Source organism: Neofelis nebulosa, chromosome 3 (genome assembly GCF_028018385.1).
Source record: "Neofelis nebulosa isolate mNeoNeb1 chromosome 3, mNeoNeb1.pri, whole genome shotgun sequence".
Lineage (NCBI taxonomy): Eukaryota > Metazoa > Chordata > Mammalia > Carnivora > Felidae > Neofelis > Neofelis nebulosa.
This window is the reverse complement of record NC_080784.1, coordinates 84,372,951-84,390,826: the sequence shown is the minus strand read 5'-3', so window position 1 is coordinate 84,390,826 and position 17,876 is coordinate 84,372,951. Positions and strand designations below refer to the sequence as shown.

The 17,876-nt window shown below is 40.0% G+C and overlaps 1 protein-coding gene across 1 annotated transcript in view; it reads right to left on the bottom strand.

Annotated features, from left to right (window-relative positions):
• FREM3 (FRAS1 related extracellular matrix 3) overlaps window positions 1-17,876 on the bottom strand; it is a 94,888-nt gene that overhangs the window by 21,133 nt on the left and 55,879 nt on the right. The window contains exons 3-5 of the mRNA XM_058721278.1: window positions 13,293-13,439; window positions 9,640-9,870; window positions 6,548-6,673 (exon numbers count right to left, since the gene is read on the bottom strand). Of these exons, the coding sequence (XP_058577261.1) occupies window positions 6,548-6,673; window positions 9,640-9,870; window positions 13,293-13,439 (504 nt within the window). The remainder of the gene's footprint in view (window positions 1-6,547; window positions 6,674-9,639; window positions 9,871-13,292; window positions 13,440-17,876) is intronic.

Genomic DNA, 17,876 nt, shown 5'->3' with positions numbered 1-17,876 from the left:
AAAGAAAATCACCAGGGCCAGAATAAAACAAAAGCAAGATCTTACAGCCCCCAAACCCCAAATGCCATAAAGCTAGAGAAGGGAATCCCACTCGGAAGCTGGTGTCATCCTGACAGCGAGTGCAGCCTCACACTTCAGGGGACACTGGGCCCCGGGCCGAGGCTCCATCAGAGAGCAGAATCTGAAACTGTACAATTAAGTCTGGGGATGCAGGGGAGCAGGAGTGTTTCTGGGTCAGCGCTGCTCTTACATCCTGGAAGAAGCAACACAAATCCTCCTTGGAGGAAAGCATCCTCAAGTAAAGCCCTCAGATCTTTCACAGATTCAGCCAAACAAATGTGAGATCTTGAACGCATAGAAAAGACAGATCACTGCAAAGATGACTTTAGACCATGGGCAAGCTTTTCAACAACAGCACAAGGAGCTGGAAGATGGTGAAGTGTCAAAATGCCGGAAGAAAATAACCGTCAACCTAGAATTGCAAGATGGAAGTTGAAATAAAAACATGTTCTGATAAACGAAAAACTGAAGGAGTTTACCCCCAGCAAGCCTACAGTTAAGGAACTTCTGAATGATCCAAAGGACCCCCCCCCCCCCAAAATGCAAGGTATAACTTCTATAAACTACAAACATACTTATACTCAAAGAAACAGAAGTAAAAAAAAAATTTTTTTTTAATGTTTATTCACTTTTTGAGAGACAGAGACAGGGTGTGAGCAGGGCAGGGGCAGAGAGAAAGGGAGACACAGAATCTGAAGCAGGTTCCAGGCTCTGAGCTGTCAGCACAGAGCCCGATGAGGGGCTTGAACTCACGAACTGTGAGATCATGACCTGAACCAAAGTCGGATGCTTACCCGACTGAGCCACCCAGGTGTCCCCAGAATATTTTTTTAAAGAAAAAAAAGAGAAGGTCTTTTGTTCGGATGTACTTGGAACCTGCTCAGAATAATTTGCTTTCTGCCTCCTCTTTAACATGACCCAGAGAAACAAACCAATCAGAGAAGTGGGGCTGGGCCATGGCTTGTGGCTTACCACATAGTCCCTTACAACTGGAGAAAGTTGATCATTTAAAAACCTCAACATATTTGACTTGGGGCTGACCAAAACCACAGGATGTTTCAGTACCAGTCCTGGGATGTTGGTTTTAGGTTCTGTGGTTTGCTCTTCATTTGCCTTTTTTTTTTCTCCCAGTAAGAGCAGTTTCCTAACAAGGATGTAACTAATGAGAAGAAAAAGATGGATATCATCTATCTTGACAATAAAACAGGGCCAAGAACTAATTTGCACACATCCTTTCCCAAGGTATCTTTGAGCTTAAGACATTTCTCTAGGGAGTAATAGTTCTCACTCATCGAGAGAGTTTATTCCTTCAGCTCTTCTTCTTCTCCCAAATAAAATTTTAAAATATTTACTTATTTAGTGCAAGCAGGGGAGAGGGGCAGAGGGACAGGGAGAGAGAATACTAAGCAGGCTTCATGCTCAGGTTGGAGTCTCATGTGGGGCTTGATCCCACAACCCTGGGATCATGACCTAAGCTAAAATCAAGAGTAGGATGCTCAACCGACTGAGCCACCCAGGCACCCCAAGAATTTCTTTAAAGTACGATGCCCCCGTATCATTGTGTGAGAATACTGATGATGCACAAATCGGGCAGGTAGCAAGTTCAGGCAATGCCATGGCAGACTGAAACTTTAATGGTGGGAACTTGACATCCCCATCAAAGTACAACATAAAACTAGCCACTCATTTCATCTACTCATTTCATCTACATCTGTAAGTGTAATACAGTTCTAATATTTGTGAATTCCTACTAATGTACAAAGCATGAGTTTGCTTTCCATTCCACTGTTTATAGAGCTTATGTGTATTTTATTCATGAAAATAAGAATGGGTAAGGATTTATTTTAATGAGACTTCTATAAGGTTTAAAAGACCAAACTAAACTTTCATCCCCTGAGACTTTTAAGTATCTGTGGGGATTAGATGAAGATAAATACCACAATGCCACTCAAATGCACATACAGATTTATAAGTTCTTGTTCCACAAGGATGTGCAAGAGTCAGGATGTGATCATGAACACCGGGGCTTTGTTCTCCAAGGGGAAAACCCTGGCCTTTTTATTCTTTAAAAAAAAATTTTAATATGAAATTTATTGTCATATTGGTTTCCATACAACACCCAGTGCTCATCTCAACAGGTGCCCTCCTCAATGCCCATCACCCACTTTCCCCTCCCTCCCACCCCCCATCAACCCTCAGTTTATTCTCAGTTTTTAAGAGTCTCTTATGGTTTGCCTCTCCCTCTCTGTAACTTTTTTTCCCCCTTCCCCTCCCCCACGGTCTTCTGTTAAGTTTCTCAGGATCCACATAAAAGTGAAGACATATGGTATCTGTCTTTCTCTGTATGACTTATTTCACTTAGCATAACACTGTCAAGTTCCATCCACGTTGCTACAAAAGGCCATATTTCATTCTTTCTCATTGCCACGTAGTATTCCATTGTGTATATAAACCACAATTTCTTTATCCATTCATCAGTTGATAGACATTTAGGCTCTTTCATAATTTGGCTATTGTTGAGAGTGCTGCTATAAACATTGGGGTACAAGTGCCCATATGCATCAGCACTCCTGTATCCCTTGGATAAATTCCTAGCAGTGCTATTGCTGGGTCATAGGATCTATTTTTAATTTTTCGAGGAACTTCCACACTGTTTTCCAGAGTGGTTGCACCAGTTTGCATTCCCACTAACAGTGCAAGAAGGTTCCCGTTTCTCCACGTCCTCTCCAGCATCTATAGTCTCCTGATTTATTCATTTTAGCCACTCTGACTGGCGTGAGGTGATATCTCAGTGTGGTTTTGATTTGCACTTCCCTGATGAGGAGTGACAAGCATCTTTTCAAGTGCCTGTTGGCCATCTGGATGTCTTCTTTAGAGAAGTGTCTATTCATGTCTTCTGCCCATTTCTTCACTGGATTATTTGTTTTTCGGGTGTGGAGTTTCACAATTGTACCAAGAATCATGAAATACCTAGGAATAAACCTAACCAAAGATGTAAAAGATCTGTATGCTGAAAACTATAGAAAGCTTATGAAGGAAATTGAAGATGATACAAAAAAATGGAAAAACATTCTGTGCTCATGGATTGGAAGAATAAATATTGTTAAAATGTCAATACTACACAAAGCAATCTGCACATTCAATGCAATCCCAATCAAAATTGCACCAGCATTCTTCTTGAAGCTAGAACAAGCAATCCTAAAATTTGTATGGAGCCACAAAAGACCCTGAATAGCCAAAGTAATATCGAAGAAGAAGACCAAAGTGGGAGGCATCATAATCACAGACTTTAGCCTCTACTACAAAGCTGTAATCATCAAGACAGCATGGCATTGGCACAAAAACAGACACATAGACCAATTGAATAGAATAGAGACTCTATTCTATATAATAGAGAATTGGACCCACAAAAGTATGGCCAACTAATCTTTGACAAAGCAGGAAAGAACATCCAATGGAAAAAAGACAGTCTCTTTAACAAATGGTGCTGGGAGAACTGGACAACAACATGCAGAAGAATGAAACTAGACCATTTTCTTACACCATTCACAAAAATAAACTCAAAATGGAAGAAAATATTTTTTTTTTCTGAAAGAATGAGAATTGTCTTTTGTGTGGGTCAAGATTCAGGTGCAGAGCAGTCTGAGTTGTGTGCCAGCTAGGTAGAAAGTTTTCTGGGACTCCCAGTCTTGAACCTAGAGACCTTATTGGAAGTTGGGTCCCATTGAAGAGTTCTATGGGAACCTAGATCTGGGTGTAGCTTCTCCCATGTTGGGGGGAGGCATCCCCTTATTTTAGTTGGCTCACTGCCAAATCTTCTGAACTTCTTAGTTTGCTCTGCTTGTCTTTCTACAATGTAGCTCGTTCCAGAAGTAGAGGGATAGGCAGACATTGGCAGTCTCTTCCAACTTAGCAATTGCAACTGATCTTCCAAGTTGGGCTTTTTACCACCTCATTCCTCTTATTTACATCTGGGAAACTCTAGAATCATTGTCTTCCAGACAGTATGGGTGTGGACAGAGAATATGCCACTGGTATCAGAAGCCAATCTGGAAGCGTGGAGCAGAGAATGAGTGTACTTTCTCCATCAGCTTCTTGGCCCACCTACAGCCACTCCCCTGTACGCCCAGGTCCTCATTCATTGTAAGACTTCAACCAGAGCCCTGTGTGGACTTGGGAGAGAAAGAGAAGCATAGCCTTCCAGGGATCACCTGGCAAGGACCTCAAAGGCTGTCTCACCTTATTATTTCTTCTCGTTGCTTTTCACTTCCCACATGGGGGAACAGCAGGTTAAAACGTAAGAGATTCTGAAGTTACATGTAGCTGGCAGTGCAGCTGATCCCTTCAAGAGGGCAGTCTTAGTTACAGAATAGACGACAGGGCAGTTCATCTCTAGACATACAGCTGAACACAAACATGAAGATCGTGAAGATGTACTACAGGGGCTTGTCCTTGTAGTTGGCTTTGAAAATCTCAAAATGAATTATCTGCTTACTGCCAAATTCCTTGTCCTCGGGGCAGAGGAGAACTTATTCTCATTCCTCTCCTCAACCTTGGCACTACTAATATTTTGGGTATATAATTCTTAATTGTGGGGGCTGTGCTGTGCATTGTTGGATGTTTAGCAAGTGTGAGCACAGATGTGGACAGATTGGATATATGAACAGAGAGTGGTCAGACCATATATAAAAATAGGAATCTGACCCACCATCTCTCTGCAGCAACCAGTCGATGAAGTGAAACCACTACCACTGTAACAATTGGCTTCAAATGGTCAGGAGTTAGTAACTGCCAGCTTCTCTAATTTTTGCCCGGGCTTCCGATTTAGGACCAACCAGAGAAAGCCAAATATACTTCCTTAATCTAATATGCAGACCCCCAGCCTCCTTATGCCAACAGCCTCTAATCAAGGAATAGCTTCCTTTTTTTCCACAATAAAGCATTTCAATCCTCTGCCTGCCTTTGAGTCTCTGCCAAATGCAAGTGATGGTGGCTGATCCCCTTGCTATGGTGAGCTCTGAATAAATTAGCCTGTGACATAATAAGTAATATATATTTGGTTTCTGTCCTTGTTTCCTGGTACGCAAGCTCCTTAAACCTTTAGAATCTTTGAAGTGATGTGTCTTTTTGCATGCTAAAGAGATGACTAGAGGTGAGGGCTCCTAGATAGCCTTGGGATGGAGACTGGTTGACAGGGAAACCAACCAGTGATTAGAGGGTTGGGATTTTCAGCCTTACTCCCTAACCTCCAGGGAGGGGAGAGGAGTTGGAAGAAAATTTAATCACCAATGCCCAATGATTTAATCAATCATGGCTATGTAATGAAGCCTCCACAAAAACCCTAAACAAAGGAGTTAGAGAGCTTCTGGGTTGCCGAACATGTCTAGGTGCTGGGAAGGTGACCCACCCAGAGAGGACAAGGAAGCTCTGCCTTCCCACATACTTTGCCTGTGCATTTCTTCCATCTGCTGTTGCTGAGTTGTGTCCTTTACAACATGTAATCTAATAAGTAAATGGTTTCTTGAGTTCTGTGAGCTGTTCTAGAAAATTCTAGAAACACAAACAGGGGTGGTGGGAACTTCTAATTGATACCCAGTAATTGAGAAACACAGGTAACAACCTTAACAGCCTAAACTTGACATAGGTGTCTGAAGTGGAGGCAGTCTTCCGGGATGGAGCTCTTACCCTTTGGGGTCTGTGTTATCTCCAGGTAGATGGCATCAGAATTGAATTTTAGGGTACTCAGCTGGTGTGCATAGAAACTGGAGAATTGTTTGGTGTGGGAAAAACCCGCACACATTTGGTGTCAGAGGTGAACTACTAGTGTGAACATAGAAAAATGTAGTTTATTTTTACAGCTTATTCTTCTCATCTGCATGGTCTTCTTATAGGTCCATCCTTTTTGCTTATTACATAGTTCTAATGAGTGAGAAAATATGACTTTGAGGGATTGGACAGAGGACAATTCAATTTTGACTGTATAGAAGTGGAGAGGTCAGAAAGAATGGAATGTTATTTTGAGGTGTGAGGACACCCGGGCCCATTATTAGGGAGTATTTTTAATTGTTGGGGGTGAGGAGAGAGAAGAGATTGAATAGACATATGGACTACTTTGCGTTGTTTCTTCAATGCAATGCTAGCTATTAAAATTAAGAATCCCTTATTTATATTTTCCACCAGCATATTTAAACTATTCCTGCATAAAATATCTCATTTGACCCTCAAAAAACTTCATGAGGTAGTCACAACATTCGCTTTCATCCCAATTTTGAGTAAAATTTTATCCTTGTTTGATGAGACCAGCTCCAGAGGAGTTAGGGCACCTGCATGTGGTTACAAAGTTGTCAAGCAGCAGGGCACAGAGCAGGGGCTGGTCCAGGCTTCCCAGTCCTCCCGAAGCACTTGACTTACCACTCAGCTACTCCCCACATCCCCACAATCCTAAGAATCTTATTCCTGGGTATCTGTACCCCACAAAGCCTCATACCTTCATGTGTAGAGCAAATGACCATCAGTTCTTGGCTAGAATCTCCAGACCGCCTTACAGGAATCAAAAGTTCTCCAACATGCTCCTCTATTTTGTATTCTGCCTCTGGAATATAAACTGTTGATTCTAGAAAAGATGGTAGAAGACTCTTTAGCAAGACTGCAGTTGGATTGGTGATACTGGTGATATTGTAACCTGAGTAGAAATATACATAGTCTTTGCCCCCTATATTTCTCCAACACAAATGACTACATGAAATAGAGTGGGAATAGGAAATGTTTATTATTAAGTGGAGCTGGAGAGGCAGCGCAATTGGGTTTAGGAGGCTTTTGAAAGGTTAAAAAAGGAAAGCTAGCACTAAAATGGAAAGGAAAATCTTGCAGAAATTGTGTCTTGGTTTTTTTTTTTTTTGAGGTCAAATTTTAGGTCTTTTATATAGAGATCACACATTTCTGCCCTTACTTTATTTTTATTGCTTATTTTTTTTTAAAGCTTTTAATGGTCAGGTAATCTAATTCATTAATGCAGAAAAATTTTTTCCCTGCTTTATTCAACAAAAATTTTATTCAACACTTATTGGACAGATATTGTGTGGAAGAACCTGGCCAGTTAATATTTTGAGAAAAATAAGTTGCTGGTCCTACCCTTATTTTTTTTTAATCAGGCTTTTTATTTTAATTATAGTTAATATGCTCATATCCTTATTTTTAAAAATAATATTCTCACTTAAATTTACTGAGCTGTGTCCAGTGTGTGCACCTGCATGCAGGCACATGTGTGTGTATTTATGCATGTATACACCTTACCAGAATATTCACTGAAATATGAATATTGGTCATCTCTTGTTGATGGAATTGTGTGTACTATTTTTCTTTGGGCTTTTCAATGTTTTCCAGGGCTTTTCATTAAGCATGCACACTGTAAAATTAAATATGTGTGTCTGTTTAAAATTTTTAAAAATACTTATTTATTTTTGAGAGACAGAGAAAGACAGAGTGTGAGTGGGTGAGGGGCAGAGAGACAGGGGACACAGAATCTAAAGCAGAGTCCAGGCTCTGAACTGTCAGCACAGAGCCCAACGTGGGGCTTGAACTCACGAGCTGTGAGATCATGACCTGAGCCAAAGTTGGCTGTCCAACCGACTGAGCCACCCAGGCACCGCTTTATGTGTGTTTGTTTTAAAAATATAAAAATTTAAAGTGGGTTGTTCCTACTCACAGCGTCAAGTGGACAACTGAAGTAACTATCTGGATCAAACCATATTTAACTTCTTCAGTTCTTTCCTTCATAACATATATACGCATAGAATCTTCCTCTTGAAAGCAAGAAGGGAAAATATTGTATACTATACTTTCTTCTTTTGGAACTATTACTAAGTGAAAACCCAGAATTCAGTGTTGAATTGTGTAGTTAATTATGGGTTAATTTTTTTCTTCTTTATTTTGCTGCCTAAATTAGTTTCAACAGTTACTACCTCCAAGTAAATATTGGTCCTGAGTTACAGAGGAAGAAGAAAAGTGATAATTTTCTTTCTTCCATTTTACCCTCCAGTGGTAGTCTACTGTCTTCACATACCTTGATTCAAAAACCTGGCATAATGGAAGAAGCTAAAAGTAAGCTAAAGTTATTGATGTCATGTGAAAAAACTTGGAAAAATACATTAATGTTGGGTTATTCAGATATGTTCTCTATTTTCACACTTTGAAAAGGCTACTCCTTTCCATCCATGCCAAATCTCATTTATTCTTCAAGACTCAGCTCAAACCCTCCCTCCTCCAGGAGGTTTAACAGCTTAGGACTATGATATTCTCTCTACTTTCTCACCTCAGAACTCTTACTGCTTTAGCCATGTATCTTAACATTTGGCTTTCATAGTTGATTCATGTGTCTAAGTGTTGTTATCAATAAAACTGATAAGATTGGGTATTGGGGCAATGTTTTCTATTTGTTCACTGGGTGATAGGGCAATGTTTTCTACTTTTGTCTGCCAAAATGCAAAGCGTATAGAATAATATTTCCCAAATTGTATTTCAAGAAAACTATAACCAAGAGATTTTAAAGGATTTTCTGTAAGGACAATAAATTTAAAAAAAAGTCCATGGTCTAGTTTGGGAAAACCGGTTAAACAAAGTTAAACAGGTTTCTTTACAGGCGAGTGTTTTAGAAACATTAATATGCTAGCATGAATTATGATGCTTCAAAGGAAGGACGATATTTGAAATAATTAATTTCTAGATTTCTTTGGTCCATGGAAATCTTTCTGACCCTGTTGTAGAAATTCTATTATACTACTGTTCTCTGTTATGTATTTTAGGACGTACTAATACAGAGGACTCTCCATGCATTCTTGTGAATTTAACTCAGACTTATGCCCTGGTAGTAAGTCATGCAATTCTAGGTGACACCTGAATTCTTTCAACTACTGTGATAATCAATGTGTCTAATTAAAATTCAAAGATGAATTTTAAAACCTCCCTTTAAGGAGTATTCTTCTTTTACAAAAAGGGGCAGGAAGTAGCACAATTATTAGTTAAAACTTTTCTTCCCCTTTCTCTTGGGAGATATTTGTTGTATGAATGAACAAATAAATGAATAAAATGAATCTGTGAATTCAAGAATATGATACACAACTACAACAGAACTTTTTGGAACACAGACTAAAACCAAGTTGACTGCTCCCAGAAGCCGCATCTAGGACAAGGGATATCTAAAGTGCCCCTCTGATCTGGTGGGGAGCTCCCAGAAAATTGTGAGAAGATAGTGGGCCTGGAATGACCCCTGAGAATTAGCCATCTGGGGGCAAGGCTATGCCCTACTGAGTGTGTAGAAAGTTAACTACAAGGTATTGTGCATATTCTAAAGGGATGCTGGTAAAGTCATGTCTATTTCAATAATTTCTGTTTCTATTTCTTTAAAAATACCTTAAGAGGCAAAGGAAAAATTACTGCCTTTAAGTGATCTACTTAGCTTTAAATCCTAAATGGTATGAACACATTCAGTGGCTTATGGAGTCCGAGGGAGGAGGTATAATGCCTGCAATGGACACAGGAACATGTACTGGTTGATAAATCATATCAAGAGAAACCACGTACCATCTCCAGGGTCTACAATTTCAACAGTTGCCATTTCTGGAAACTCCAGTGCAGCCATGACAGGGTTCAACAGAATGATCTGGAAGGTCTCCGAAGCCTCATATTTATTGTCAGACATAATTCTCACTCTCCACTTGGCTGTAGTCTGTCCAGGACTGAATTGGACATGTTTCTGGGACTTTCCTTTAAAATCTTTATCTTTCTTTGCAGTTTCATCTTTGGTTATAATGCCTAAATAGGAATTGGGAGACCATGAATGTAAAGCCAAGTGACTGAAGAAATATTCTTCTTTCAAAGAAGATTCTTTTGTTGTTGAAAAACAGATAACATGGAAATTACTTCTTTTAATGTTCCCAAGAGACATTTATAAACTATACTTATTGGCTAAGAGTATTTGTAAGTAGAAGTACAGGGAAGTGAGAGGAAAGCAGGGAAGGAGGAGTGACAAAAAGAGAGAACAGTCTTCAACTTATTTATTTTACAAATATTTATTGAGGGCATCTGATGTGCCAAACTCTACCAGGTGCTTATCAGAGATGAGTACAAAACTGTCTTAGCTTCCAGAGAGCTCAGAGTCTAAAAAACAAGCCACTAGAATGTGTGTGCACCATATGGAGGTGGAGATCTTCGGCCGTTTTGTTCACTGATGCACTGCTGGTGATTACAACAGTGCCTGGCATGTAATAAGTATTCCATGAATATTTATTGAATGAATATTTTGTATCTAATAATTTTAATAATTTTCATTAATTAAATTAATTTTTTTTCTCATGCAGATCTTTACTCCTCGTGGCTTGATTCCTTATGTATCTAGCGATTTATGATGGTAAGAGAATTGTGAGTAATTTTCCAGACACATAGGGTGCTGTTGGTGAAAATGGAGAGATGGGGATAGATCCTAGGTCTGTGAGGAAATAGGAAATCAGCGACTCACTGAAGAAACTGAACACCAGCAACACAGTGTTAAAGTACTCAATGTGAGGTACGAGGGTAAAAGGTGCTACTCTATCCAGGCTGAATAGAGCCTCCCCACACCACAAAATGTTTAAGCAGTATTCTAGATTGTTTGGTTTGATTCCAACATCCCAAAGAAAGCCTAATGCAGCAAGAATACCTACACCTCATCACTTTAGTTCTCATTATAAGGTGAAGACTCTGTAGTTGTTCCAGTGTATGAAATTGAATATTATGACTTGACACCAGCTATTGTGGAAAGCTTTACATAAAATGAGCTGAATAGCTCCTTTTGCCCTTTCCTCTGACTCATTCTCAGAGAATCTGATATCTTTTCAAAGACACCCACATCTATAGAGTGTGAAAATAATTTCCAAGGTAAGAGAGCTTGTGTTGACTTTTAAAAACTGTTGAAGAAAGCTTGCATCAATACTAGTTTGGTAACCAAGAATGAATGCTCAATATTTAGGAAGAGCCTCCTCTGGCCACATGTTGGAATTGGAGGAAATAAGGAAGAGGGAGTGTCTGTTGTCCTTAGCCACAGCTTAAGCAGAGGTAGGGGGTACTGCTGTATAAATTGAATAGGCACATGACTACTTAATATTTGGTGAGCACTCTGTGTGACGTGCTAAGAATGCAATGCTGAGGTACAGCCACCACTACCCTTTAAGAGGTTTAGAAGACGGGGTGGCCTGGGTGGCTCAGTCGGTTGAGCATCTGCTCTTGATTTTGGCTCAGGTCATGATCTCACAGTTTGTGAGTTTGAGCCCCACATCGGGATCTGCATTGACAGTGCAGGGCCTGCTTGGGATTCTTTCTCTCTCTCCCTTTCTCTGACCTTCCCCTCCTCTCAAAAATAAATAAATTATATAAAAAAAAAGAGGTTTACAAGGGAAGATAAACAAGTGATTTCAATTCTGTTTGATTTTGAGTGCCATGATATAATAATGATATTTAACATTTATTAAGTATTTAATGTGTGCCAGGGACTATGTTAGATTGAATTACACACATCATATTTAATCTACAAATCTTGAGATGGATATTTTACAGATAAAGACATTGAAGGTCATTAAAGCATCATAAAAAACAATATGTATCAGAGCAGGAATTCAAACCCCACAGTTGGTTTGTTTTGTTTTGCTTTGTCTTGTTTTCTTCTAGCTCCTTCACTTTGACTGCCAGCCCCAGCATGGAGTGGGGTGAAGGGATTAGATGGACTTCTTGCAGCACTAAGGTTCCCTACTTTGGTGTTGATGTGGTTTTAAGTAGTGTTTTGTAGGACAGAAGAGTTGACTGTATGTAGTTTACTTAACAATACATGGTGACTACCATATGCCCCATGCTGTTTTCAGAATTGGGCATTACCCAGGATGTAGTACCTGCCCTAGTGGAGCTGGACATCTACTAAGGAAGACAGACAGTGGACAGATGGACATATGAGGCATGCCAGGGATGGTCCATGTAGAATAAAGCAGGACATGGGGATAGCACCTGTGTAGGGGCTGGTTCAGATAGGGAGGCTGGGGACATCTCTCTGAAGAGTTTACTCTATAACCATCCAAATGGTTCTGGGCAGATAGATGAGTTTTTTCCTTAGGCAGAATATGAAAATACTTCTTGACATACTAACCCCAATCTTGTGCCTATGAGAAATCCCCGGGATAAAGAATTATAAAGACAGAACCCTAAAAGAAAAAGGAGGTATATTTCACCTGAAGTTCCTGCAGTAAGTTCTACTGTGTGTTGAGAAAGTAACCCGCAGCATAGACTAAGGCTGAGGACCACCCAGAAATCAGAGTGTTCTTATGCTGACCTCTTTTCCTAGGGGAACAGTCTGATCCCAGAGCCTCAGGCCTGGAGAGGAGACTAGGGAAAAGCTTGTCTTTTCTTAATTGCCTGTTCTCAGCCGTCTCCTTCCTGGCTTCTCTCCAAATAGTTTTGATATGTTGGCAGGTCTCTTGATTCCGAATGTCTGGGAAACTCAGGAAGCTCATTTGTAAAATGAAGATAACACACTCCTATCTGTCTTGTCAATAGTTAGCGAAAAATAAAGACAAAATGATCTCTGAAAGTTTTGGCAGCTACAGATATTATAAAAATCTAATGCATTATTACAAAAATTATTGTTAATAATTAATGATGATAATGACATGTATTATGTAGTCATTATATATCTGTTTACCCCAAGTTGTAGAACATAGAAAAATTTGATGCTGTACATGTTTTGGAGGAATTTATAATCTAATAGCAGGGTGAAAACAATTATATATAATCAAAAGAATACAACAAAACATAATAATTACCATGTACTCACAAATAATTTTTCAAAAGAAATAGCTGGAACTAAGCATAATCATGTATTATATGCTTAAAAACAACTTGAAAAGAAACTGAGTGACTTGGGGATTGTGATATGTGGCTATGAAATTTTCCTGGCATCTTCTGGGTTGGAAAGAGAAATAATGTAACCTTCCAGGAAAGTCCCAACAGGAGGAGGAGGATGAAAAGTTGGAGTGTATATTTAAGCCCATAACTCACATTGAGTAAAAACTATGGCACTATTCCATACATTTTCTTTAGAAGTTTCCCCAAACCGGTTGCTGATTCTCTTCCAATCTGTTCTCTCATAATTGTTTCCAAGCTTAGATGTCATGTTTCTGTTACCTATTACCATCAACCAATCCAAATTTACTCACTGATAAAGGATGTTTCTTCAAGATACCCTCTGCGCGTGAGGGTCACTTCTAGGAACGTGGAGTCTTCATCCACAATGTAGTATTCTTTCTCCAGAGAAATCCAAGCCCAGTTCAGATGGAAAGGTTGATGTGTTAGCTTATTTCCTCCTGCAATTGATAAGGGTAAAGGAGAAGTTGGATGACAGTGAGAGAATTAGATAGAAAAATCATCTAATGCAGGGTTTGCATTTTGCTTCTAAAGCCAAGGGTTTCAAAATACATGCTCCTTTTTTATAGAGAAAGAAGTGCTTTGCTTTTCTAGAGAATGTCATGAGCGCTATGTGAGGCCCTGTTCCCCCTGCTTAATGCAGGATTATTAACCTGAGTCTATTCCTAAAAGGTCTTACACATTAGGGTTCCAAAGAACCAAAGCTTGGTAGTTTTAAATTTCACTCATATTCAACACTCCCATCTTTTGCTCACTGTTTCCTTTGTTTGCTTCCTTTCTCCCCTCATTTTCTTTCTCTGCCTTCTGATATACTCTTTTGTATTGTTTATATATCCATTTGCTCTCACAATAGGCTACAATTTCCCCGAACACAGTGCCCACATTATATTTCCTTATTTTATTACTGTGAGGATCTGGTATGATGTCTTGAACTCAGATTCTTTTTTTCTTCTTATTTTTTTTTTTTTGACGTTTATTTATTTTTGAGAGAAAGAGAGAGAGAGACTGAGAGAGACAGACCATGAGCAGGGGAGGGGCAGAGAGAGAGGGAGACACAGAATCTGAAGTAGGTTCCAGGCTCTGAGCTGTCAACACAGAGCCCAATGAGGGGCTCAAACTCACAAACTGCGAGACCATGACCTGAGCTGACGTCAGATGCTTAACAGAATGAGCCACCCAGGCACCTGAACTCAGATTCTTACTGTTTAAAAACTGTCCAAGTGGACTGTAAGAGACAAGGATATAGGGGGTCTATCTTATTTCCTCTTGTCCATACTGGGTCACAGGCTTCTTTGATGATGGTTAACCTGGCTCCATATTGAGCCTGTGCAATGTGTGTGGATTGGAAGAAAGAGCAGGTTTCCCTCCACTCGGGAGCCATTGTTACAAATAATCACTTGTAAAAGGATGTTGAAATAGGACTCTCTAGGCCTCAGTTGAAACTGAGGCACCAATATAATAGATATGAGCTAACAAAGTGAGTATAGGCAGACTACCACCTACAAAGTTTACAACAGAAAGCTTTACTAACCAGTTCCACAACTACTAAACCCCTAAATCAGATCGAGCATATCATAAAAAGGCAACATGTAGAACAAGAATGGAGGATTTGTAAAGAGAGTACTTTAGAAAAAGCTGATGGGCATCTCTACCACCACCCAAGTAGGGTGTGGGCAAGGAGTAGAGCTACATTCTTCACCTCCAGCCCAGGGAGAGTGGGCTTCAATGAACCTGTTAGAGAGCTGACATGTCCTTCATGTGACTGATGCATTACCAAAAAAGTTCATGTGGCTTTGGCAGGGTAGGGAGAGTGGAGAGGCCTGCTTTTGGGAGGTAATTAAGTACCATGAAGACTGGGACAAGGAGAGCATGTGTGTGGGCCAGAGGTGGGTCATCTGCCCAACAGAACCTGTCGAGGAGGCAATGCGATCCCAGTGGGAAGCTGGAAGCTGACCACCAGATGCCTGTCAACTGCAGAAATGGTGAAAGATGAGGAACTGCACGTTCCATAGTCAGGACTCTTTAAGGAACTCATGAAAACACCAACTGAAGAAAGAGTCGTCGTTAAATAGTTGCCATCCAGGGGCCCTAACATCGGATGCAACAATACTTGCCACACCAGACTATGCTCTGTCCCCCATCTCCCCTCTCTCTGGGGCTAGCCGAAGGATCAAAGCTTTGCTAGGAAGCTAGGAGAACCATGAACATGGGAAGAGCAGAAGATGGCCTCTGCCCTCCCCCCTTGTCCCAGCTCTGTCTAATAGCTGCAGAGAAGGCATAACACAGAACAAGTTCTGAGATTTAATTATTGCTTTGGGCTGTGAATTCTAATGACCAGATTGACACTGTGTTTTTGATTTAATATGGCTGTAAGATGTTTTTATCTGAGAGTGATTAGAAAAGTTGTGTGACTGCCAAGTATCCATTGTAGGAGGAAGGGAAGAACCTTTCCTCCCAGCACCACCACTGAAAAAAATGTTAAAAGAACATACAGCTAAAATCATAATTTGATTACATCACAAGTTGTGCTCATTTGGTGCACCAGGAATGCACTGATATATAAATGCAAGGTAAATGCACCTGCTGAATTTCATGTTTATGATCCATCTATCTTCTCTTTAAAGAACATTATTGATATTACTGTGGATATTTTGATAAGTACAGAAAAGTGTAAGACAAATATACCAGAAATCCTTTTATGTTATTTAAAGATATGATACTGGTCTTGTTTCTAGTTTGTAACCACTTAAATTCATCAAGTATATAGTTTTGTTTTGTTTTGATTTTGAAATCATGAGTCAAAATAATACTTTAAGTTTACTCTTTTTTGAAGTTCTGTCATATAAGCTTTAGTTTGTTCTGATAACCATACTACAGAGTAGGACAAATATTAGTCTCATTGTATATCTAGGCAAGTAGTCTCAGGACAATAAAGTAACTGGGCCAGGTCTGTGCAGGGTAGTGGCAAGGTCTTGTCTGGACTGCAGACTTCTATTCCCGTGCTCTGGTTTTGACTCTGAGTGCCACTCCTATGATTAATGCTCCTGGATCAATGCAACTCAAATGCTTCAAAAGGGAAATGGGCAAGGAGCACCTGGGTGGCTCAGTCAGTTGAGCGTCCAACTTCAGCTCAGGTCATAATCTCACAGTTGGTGAGTTTGAGCCCCATGTTGGGCTCTCTGCTGTTAGCACAGAGCCCACTTCAGATCCTCTGTCTCCCTCTCTCTCTCTGCCCTTTCCCCACTTGCTCTCTATCAAAAATAATAAACAAACATTTTTTAAAAAATGGAAATGGGCAAAATCTATTGCAAACAAGATTCTCCGAATCAAAATATCCATGATGAAAAAGGATCAACAAGTAGAGACAAAAATATTTTCACATCCCAAATGTATATGATATGGATTTCTCAAAAAACGGGGTCTGAAAATCTTTAGACCCTAGCAGCTACCCTAAGTTTCTGCCCCCTAGATCCACATGGCTTCTTGTTAAGACTTCTCTCTGGGTGTTTGCTTCATTCTGTATTCTCTGAATACCAGCTAGCTTTCTCCACTTGTCCATGCATGTATCCTGCATGTCCCCCATGTATCCTGATTTGCTTATCTTTGTTTCACATGACCAGCAGAGATAGATTAGCCTCATGGCATTTCAATGGTCAAGCTTGGGTGTGGGTAGCTGTGGTGTTATTTGGTGTGGCCTGGCTGCAGTGTGAGGTTGAGGAGGAAGGCAGTTCTTAGTGAAAAGCGCTCGAAGATTTAGATATCTAAATGGTATTTGTGTCCTAACATCAGGATGCAAAAACTAGGTGAAAATAGTAGAGGGCCCTTTTACATTCTTGTCACCAATAGTTTTTCTGTACTCAGATTCTTAAAATAAAATGTACAGATAATCCCAAGAAGCAGCCACGTGGCACAGAAACAGCAGGGATTTTGGATATCGTGTCAAGTGACCACTCTGCTACTAATTAGCTATATGGACTCAGAAAAGTTACCAAGTACCATTGAATTGCAGATTCCTTGACTGTTAAATGAGCATGATAACAATAACAATGACAGGAATAATATCTTCCTCAGAGCTGTAAGGATTACCCGGAATAGTAAAAATGACGAACATGATGCCTGGCACACAGTAGGCACTCAAAGAAAGTGGTTACATTAAGGTTATACTGACTTCGATGCACATAATTTAATGGAGAAGCAGAAGAAAATAAGTACAAATCAGTACTTTTAAATGTGTAAATCAGTTAGGTACAGAAGACCATTTGTTTGCTCATTTACACATCCTATAAATAATTACTTTAAATTCTAACCAATCAGCAAACACAGTGCTAAGATTTGTGCTAAGTGTTGTGGATCAAAAGACATGCAAGTGATAAAGTTAATTTGTATATCAGGACCCACAAAATGGACCAGTGGCCCAGTCCATGTCACAAAATCTAAACCTAAGTCAGCCTGTGCTTACTGGAAACTCCTGTCAAGGAAACTCAACATACAAGCCTCCAACTCAACTTTGGCTACTCAAATATTTCAAAAGGGAAATGCGAGCCTTATAAGGAAATCCCCAGCCTCCCAGCCAACCATGCACTGTTTCCGGGTTGCCTCTTCTAATGCTCTATGAGACTTGCCCTCGTGCCCAAATCCTGTGGGAAGTGTTCCATTGCTTGTGAGGCACTGCCTCCCCCAGTCCATGAATGGCCTTCTCTTGAATAAAGGATATCAAACTGGTTGCTCAATTGTATTATTTTTGTCACTTTACACAAGGTATAATTTCTTCAGAGAGGATGTGGACAGATTTCATGAGACAGTAAGGGCTTAAGCATTGAGCGGTGATAGTGGAGAAGAAATGGACAGTTTAGAGAGAATAAAGGAGAATTGACAGG